Source organism: Myotis myotis, unplaced genomic scaffold, assembly GCF_014108235.1.
Source record: "Myotis myotis isolate mMyoMyo1 unplaced genomic scaffold, mMyoMyo1.p scaffold_m19_p_2, whole genome shotgun sequence".
NCBI classification, from domain to species: domain Eukaryota; kingdom Metazoa; phylum Chordata; class Mammalia; order Chiroptera; family Vespertilionidae; genus Myotis; species Myotis myotis.
The window spans coordinates 96,987,860-96,995,311 of NW_023416324.1; the positions used below are offsets into that span (position 1 = coordinate 96,987,860).

The following is a 7,452-nucleotide window of genomic DNA, read 5'->3' on the forward strand; positions in this document are numbered from 1 at the left end:
GCATGGCCACAGGGTAAAAGGGAATTAACAAAAAAGCAAAACTAGAAATGGTGTATCTGGGAAGATGAGCCAAAGCAGCTCACAGGGTTTCTGGATGCTGCCAGGAGAAGGATTTTCTGTCCACAAGTGGGTCAGAGGTAAGGCAGGGCTGTAGGTGAGCTTGGCTTTCTACTTGAACACCATCGTGGGTGTGTGGAGGCAGTGGAGGGTCTGACTAGGCTCAAAACAAATTTCTGCCAACAAATAAAATGGATACTTAAAGGGAAATTGATTCTAGTTAAAGAAATAAATTTCATTTTTTTGTGTGTGTACACAGGTTTGAGATCAGATGCAAGACTCTTGCTTGATTGTAACAATTCTTCCTAGAACCATCTTTTTACCCATCACTATCCCAGATAAAATCCCTGAGACCTGGGTTTCCAGGAGCATGGAGAGAGGGCTGTGGGTTGTGAGAGATAGAGGTTGGTGGTATATTCTCTGTGGCTGTTCTTTCCTTTTTCTTTTTTATTTTAGGTTTAAATTATTTATTGTTTAAATTATTACATATGCTCCCACCCCCTGTGACTGTTCTTTCATTATTTCTCTTTCCCTCTTGGCCTTATGGACCCCGATTCTCTAATTTATTTTGTCAGTCTCTGGTGAGCAAAACATTCCACCTCTTCTCTCTCTGGTCTCCTCAGAGAGAGGTTTCCCTCTGTGAAATGATGAGAACTCCCCCCGCCCCCCGCCCCTTACAGCCTACAGTGTGTGGGTGGGTGCCTCATGTGGGTGCCTCATCCTGCATGTGTCTGTAGAAGATAAGTTTCTTTTCTGCTTCGTGATGTCTGAAAAAATGGAAAATAAGGCCTAGAGAAGAGAGCACAGCAGGTGGTGGAAAATCAACTCATCAGAGGAAATTTTCAATCTCTTTTTTCTTTTCTTTTTTATTTCTCTTTTGAATGTAAAGATATTTGTTCCCTGATCAAGGTTTTGGGAGAAATCCCGAGTTAAAATTTTCCTGTGGTTTATATAAATTCATTGTGGGAAAGGATAGAGAGCATAAGAATGAAATAGAGTATTTTTTTTTAAAAAAGTTTTTATTTTTATTTTTGTATAATGCAAAAGCATATTTATTTGTATACACACCAATGAAGGAAAACAGTCATCTGGCAAATGGAGAAGAACATGACTCTTAAGTAGCTGATTTTGGGACCGACTACAATGGGAAGACTTGCTTTGTTGCCTTCGGATGTTGGTCTATTCACCTAACCCTTCATCAGGTTTTCCAATGGGTTTTACTCCTCCTAGGCCTGCTTCTCTAATTCCTTACAGTATCCTAGCTGGAATTGCAGGTCGTTTGTATCATCATTCTGTTCATCCAGGAACTTTTCCAAAATGCATAAGATGCCATATTCATTTTTGGAAGAAGCTGTGGTCTTCAGGTCTAGCAGGAGCTTGGTTAACTGGTTCTTCAATTCCAGGGCAGACTCTAGAGCAGCGGTTCTCAACCTGTGGGTTGCGACCCCTTTGGTGGTCAAACAACCCTTTCACAGGGGTCACCTAAGACCATCCTGCATATTAGATATTTACATTACGATTCATAACAGTAGCAACATTGCAGTTATGAAGTAGCAACGAAAATAATTTTATGGTTGGGTCACAACATGAGGAACTGTATTTAAAGGGCCAGAAGGTTGAGAACCACTTCTCTAGAGCTTTTATGCCTGTTTGCCAGTTATCTATCTCAGGCCTCTTAAACACTAGAAGGCAGATTTTACTCCTACATTTTCTTAGATGTTTTAGGAATTGCTTTCCATTTTCCCACTTCACCTCAGCTTGGTATTCAAAGAAATTGGCAAAAAGAGGTTCTACTGAATCTTCAGTGGAATTACAGGTCATAGGTAAATAAGCATCATAAGATGCCAAGTGGTTAATAGCAATACTACACTCAGAGAGCAAGTGCTTGGCTGCCATCATAGCTTTAGAGAAAACCAGGCAACCGGGCATAAACAGTGCTGTGCTCAAAAAAAAATAAAAATGTTTTTATTGATTTTAGAGAACAAGGAAGGGAGAGGGATAGAGAGATAGAAACATTGCTGAGAAACATCAGTCCACTGCCTCCTGCACGCCCTCTACTGGGGATTGAGCCTGCAACTCAGGCACGTGGTCCAACCAAGAACCTCGGTTCATTAGTCCATGCTCAACCACTGAGCAACACCTGCTGGACTGAAATAGAGTCTTTTAAATAAGGTGTTACGAATTTTTGACGAAAGCTTTGGGAACTTACCGACACACCGAAAGGGCACATAAAGTGCAGTCCGTGAGGACTCTGCTCCCCAACCAGTTTTCCTCTCTTGGTGCTGGTCAGTAAGCCCATGGCAACTTCCTCCTCTGCACGCTCGACTTTTATCCACTTGTCTAGTTATTTTTGAATATGCATGTACCAGCAGTGGGGGTGCGGGCACCGCCTCCATCTCTTCCCATGTAATCTAGGATCCCCCAGGCAATCCTCTAATTTTCTGTATTCATTTTCTTCTGTTTTGTTTTGTGTGTCTTTTTTTCTGACTAATAAATATTCTGGAGCCCAGAGTCTAAAAGAATGAATGCATCGTCCCCAGAAGCTGAGGAGGAGACCTTGGTCTGGGAGCCTCACAGAAGTGGCCTAGTGCACACTGTGTACTGTCTCCTGAGCTCCACCTGTGTAATGGTTTTATGTCAGGGCAGCACCTGGCATAGAGCCAGTCCACAGGGCTGAAACACAGATCCCCACTTCTCTGATGCAGATCTTTAAGGAAGCCACTTAAGCTCTCTGAGCCCCCATCTCCTCAGATGAGAAACAGTGTCAAGGAGCAGAGTTAGCATGGGGACAGTGTAACATTGCCCTATCTGACTCAGTGGCGGAACTCATAAACAAAGCTTTGTACCTGGTTGATTATTCTGCCATTGCTATTGCTGTTACTATTATTAAGCCTTTTGTAACCAGGTTTGTATTCCTAGGATAAATATTTCTTCCCTGAACCATTGAGTTGCAGTTATTCTATGTGAGTTATTGCTCTGAGCAAGCTGGCTAGCATAACTGCCACGATGAGAAAAGGGGGAGCTCTCTCCTGGAAGAGCACCCTGCTCCTTCCCTCCTCCCATGTGTCTCTGCTGGCACAGTAGTGGTTGGTGAAGAGCCATCATGCAGTTTCCAGCACTCATTTGGGCTTGATGGGCTATGTAGAGTAGAGAAGAAGCATGGCCCTTGGAACTAGGAGACCTCAGTTTGAACCCTGGCTGAGTGGGTTCGGGCAGGCTTTCTCCTTAATGAGCCTCAGTATCTGTGTTAGTTTCCTGAGGCTGTCATAACAAACTACCACTTTCAAAATTTATGAGAGACCTTAACCAAGACAGGAATCAGGAAGGCCTGTGGGAGGAGTTCTCACACTCTATGGTGGACACAAAAATCCTACAGGGAGAATTCTATGGTTATGATGCAGCTCTACGATTATAACATCCCTCCTTAACTTCCTCTTACCCTCTGCACAGAACTTCCTTCCTCTTTATCTCAAGGACTTGCACATGGCTCACCATGCTGCACGTACACGACTACAGTCCTTTCTTTTTCCCAAATAGATTTCTGTTTTAAAAAATCTTTAGTGTTGAGAGTATTACAGATGTCCCCCTCCATTTTACTCCTATCGCCCCCCCTCCTCTCACAAACTGCCCCTCCCCAGGCCTTCACCACACTGTTGCCTGTCCATGGACAATACGTATATGCATATACGTTCTTTGGTCAATCTCTTACGCCCTCCTGTCCCCTTCCCTCTGAGATTCATCGGTCTGTTCCACATATCCATGCATCTGATTCTATTTTATTCATCAGTTTATTTTGTTCATTAGATTCTACATATAAATGAGATTATGTGATATTTGTCTTTCTCCCACTGGCTTATTTTGCTTAGCATAATACTTTCCAGGTCCCTCCATGCTGTCTCAAAGGGTAAGTGATCCTTCTGTTAAAGCTGTGTAGTATTCCAAGATGTAAATGTACCACAGCTTTTTTTTTATCCACTCAACATGGACACTTAGGCTGTTTCAGATCTTAGGGGTGCATATATTCTTTCTGGTTGGTGTTTCAGGCTTCTTAAGACATATTCCTAAAGGTGGGAAAATGGAGTTAAATGGAACTTCCATTTTAATTTTTTTTGAAGAAACTCCACAGTTTTCCATAGTGACTGCGTCAGTTTGCATTACCACCAGTAGTGTACTAGGGTTCACTTTAACTCACAACCTTGCCAGCACTTGTCCTTTGTTGATTTATTGAGGGTGTCCATTCTGGCAGATGTGAGGTGATACTTCAATGTCATTTTAATTTGCATCTCTCACATATTTAGTGATGTTGAGCATTTTTTTAATATGTCTCTTGGTTATTTGTATGTACTCGGTGGAGAAGTGTCTTTTAAGGTCCTCTGCCCATTTTTAAATTGGATTATTTGTCTTGTTGAGTTGCATGAATATTTTATGTATTTTGGAATTAACCTTTTATTAGGTGTATCATTGGCAAATATGGCCCCCCATACAGTGGGTTCCCTTTTCATTTTGATGCTGGTTTCTTTTGCTGTGCAGAAGCTTTTTATTTATTTTATTTTTTATTGTTTTATTGCTTAAAGTATTACAAAGGGTATTACATATGTGTCCTTTTTTTTTTACTCCCGCACTTGACAATCCCCTGGCCTCCCCTACCCCCCAGTGTCTTATGCCCATTGGTTATGCTTATATGCATGCATGTAATTCCTTTGGTTGATCTCTTACCCCCCTCCTCCTGCCCTCCAACCCTCCCTGGCCTTCCCGCTGCAGTTTGACAATCAGTTTGAGGCAGCTCTGCCTCTGTATCTATTATTGTTCATAAGTTTATAATGTTCTTTATTATCCCTGAATGAGTGAGATCATGTGGTATTTTTCCTTCATTGACTGGCTTATTTCACTTAGCATAATGCTCTCCAGTTCCATCCATGCCGTTGCAAATGGTAAGAGTTCCTTCCTTTTTACAGCAGCATAGTATTCCATCGTGTAGATGTACCACAGTTTTCTAATCCATTCATCTACTGATGGGCACTTAGGCTGTTTCCAGATCTTAGCCACTATGGAAGACAGTATGGAGTTTCCTCAAAAAACTAAAAATGGAACTCCCATTTGACCCTGTGATCCCACTTCTAGGAATATATCCCAAGAAACCAGAAACACCAATCAGAAAGGATATGTGCACCCATATGTTCATAGAAGGTTTATTTTGATGTAGTCCCATTTGTTTATCTTTACTTTTGTTTCTCTTGCCCTAGGCCAGTGGTCTGCAAACTGCGGCTCACGAGCCACGTGTGGCTCTTTGGCCCCTTGAGTGTGGCTCTTCTACAAAATACGGACTTCTGCGCATTGGCCATGAAGTTTCAATCGCACTGTACTTGCACGCCCACACGCGGTATTTGGTGGAAGAGCCACACTCAAGGAGCCAAAGAGCTGCATGTGGCTTGCGAGCCGCAGTTTGCCGACCACTGCCCTAGGCAATGTATCAATGAAAATTCTGCTACATGAGATGTCTGTGATTTTGCTGCCTATGGTTTCTTCTAAGGTTTTTATGGTGTCATGACTTAGTCTTTAATCCATTTTGAGTTTATTCTTGTGTTGGTGGCCTAGTTTCTTTTCTTTTTCTTTTTGCATGTACCTGTTGAATTTTCCCACCATTTATTGAAGAGACTATCTTGACTCCATTGTATGTTCTTGCCTTCTTTTTTTTTTTTTTTTTTTTTTTTTTTAGATTTATATCTAAGTATTTTATTTTTTGGTGCTTTCGTAAATGGTATTTTTAAACTTTATTTTTTTTTTTTATTTTTTTATTTATTTATTTATTTTTTTTTATTGCTTAAAGTATTACAAAGGGTATTACATATGTGTCCATTTTATCCCCCCGCCCTAGACAGTCCCCTAGCCTCCCCTACCCCCCAATGTCTTATGTCCACTGGTTATGCTTATATGCATGCATACAAGTCCTTTAGTTGATCTCTTACCCCCCTACCTCCTGCCCCGCAACCCTCCCCGGCCTTCCTGCTGCAGTTTGACAATCTGTTTGAGGCAGCTCTGCCTCTGTATCTCTTGCCTTCTTTGTCAAATATTAATTGAGCATAATGGGTTGGGTCCATTTCTGGGATCTCTGTTCTGTACCATTGATCTGTATGCCTGATCTTGTGCCTGTACATCTGTTTTGATTACAATAGCTTTGTAGCATAACTGGTATTGTGATCCCTCCTACTTTGTTCATCTTTCTCAAGATTGCTGTGACTATTCAGGGTCTTTTTGGTTCAATATAACTTTTTGGAGTACTTGTTCTAGATCTATAAAATATGCCCATGGCATTTTTAATAGGGATTGCATTGAATCTATAGATTGCTTTGGGTAGTATAGACATTTTAATGATGTTAATTCTTCCAATCCATGAATAAGGTATATTCTTCCACTTGGTTGTATCTTTCTCTATCTCTTTTTCTAACATTTTGTATTTTTCCAAGTATAGATGTTTTACATCCTTGGTTAAGTTTATTCCTAGGTGTCTTATTTTGTTGTTGTTGTCTTTGCAATCATAAAAGGGATTGTTTTTCCAGTATCTTTTTCAGGAGATCATTATTGGTGTATAAAAATAGCATTGATTTCTGGATGTCAATTTTGTATCCTGCTACTTTGCCAAATTCATTTATCAACTTTGGTATTTTTTTGGTGGATTTTGTAGGATTTTCTATGTACAATATCATGTCATCTGCAAATAAGGACAATTTTACTTCCTCATTTCCAATTTGGAAGAAAGACTTTCTTCTCAGGCTGGCTAACTGTGAGGCTCAGCAACTATCACACCATGTGTGCTGTTGTGTAGGGGCTGATCAGGCAAAACAAAACAAAAAACAAATAAACAGGAACATAAAAAAGATTCCATCAATGACAACAGTGAAAACAACCACAAAAGAAAATAATTAGAAAAGAGATGAGAGAACATAAATACTAAACAAAATAGAAACAGAAAAATATAATATTGCTAATAGTAAAATAATAATATAGAGGTCACTGGAAGAGAAAATGGACAGTAAAAAGATTCTGAAAGGAAATAAGGGAGAGCAAAAAATTAGACTAGAGGGTAGGAAAAGGAAAATTGTAATAAAAAGACAAGAAGACAGAAAGAAAAAAGTTACGCAAAGTTAACAAGAAGAGAGAGAAAAGTAAATCAAAAGAAAGAATATAAAAGAAAAAGGGGGGAAAAGATATACTAAGAAAAGAAAGGAGTCCAATAAGAGATATGAAACAATAGAGAAAAGAGCAAGAATCTTAATAGCAATAATAATATCAAAGCAATACAGCATGAAAAAGAAAGAAAATATTAAAAAAAGAACAAACAAAACATTTTTTTTAAAGCCTGCAAATTGAAACTTGTCTAGGCAGATTATGCTGTCT

General features: G+C 39.9%; 1 protein-coding gene across 1 annotated transcript; it reads right to left on the reverse strand.

The window, feature by feature from the left end:
• Positions 1 to 1,283: 1,283 nt before the first annotated feature.
• On the reverse strand, positions 1,284 to 1,953 carry LOC118676436 (ferritin, heavy subunit-like). Its single transcript, XM_036350361.1, has 2 exons — positions 1,685 to 1,953; positions 1,284 to 1,482 (listed from the first exon to the last, which is right to left on the reverse strand). Exons 1-2 carry the CDS (start codon positions 1,951 to 1,953, stop codon positions 1,284 to 1,286), a joined length of 468 nt encoding a protein of 155 aa, XP_036206254.1.
• Positions 1,954 to 7,452: the final 5,499 nt, after the last annotated feature.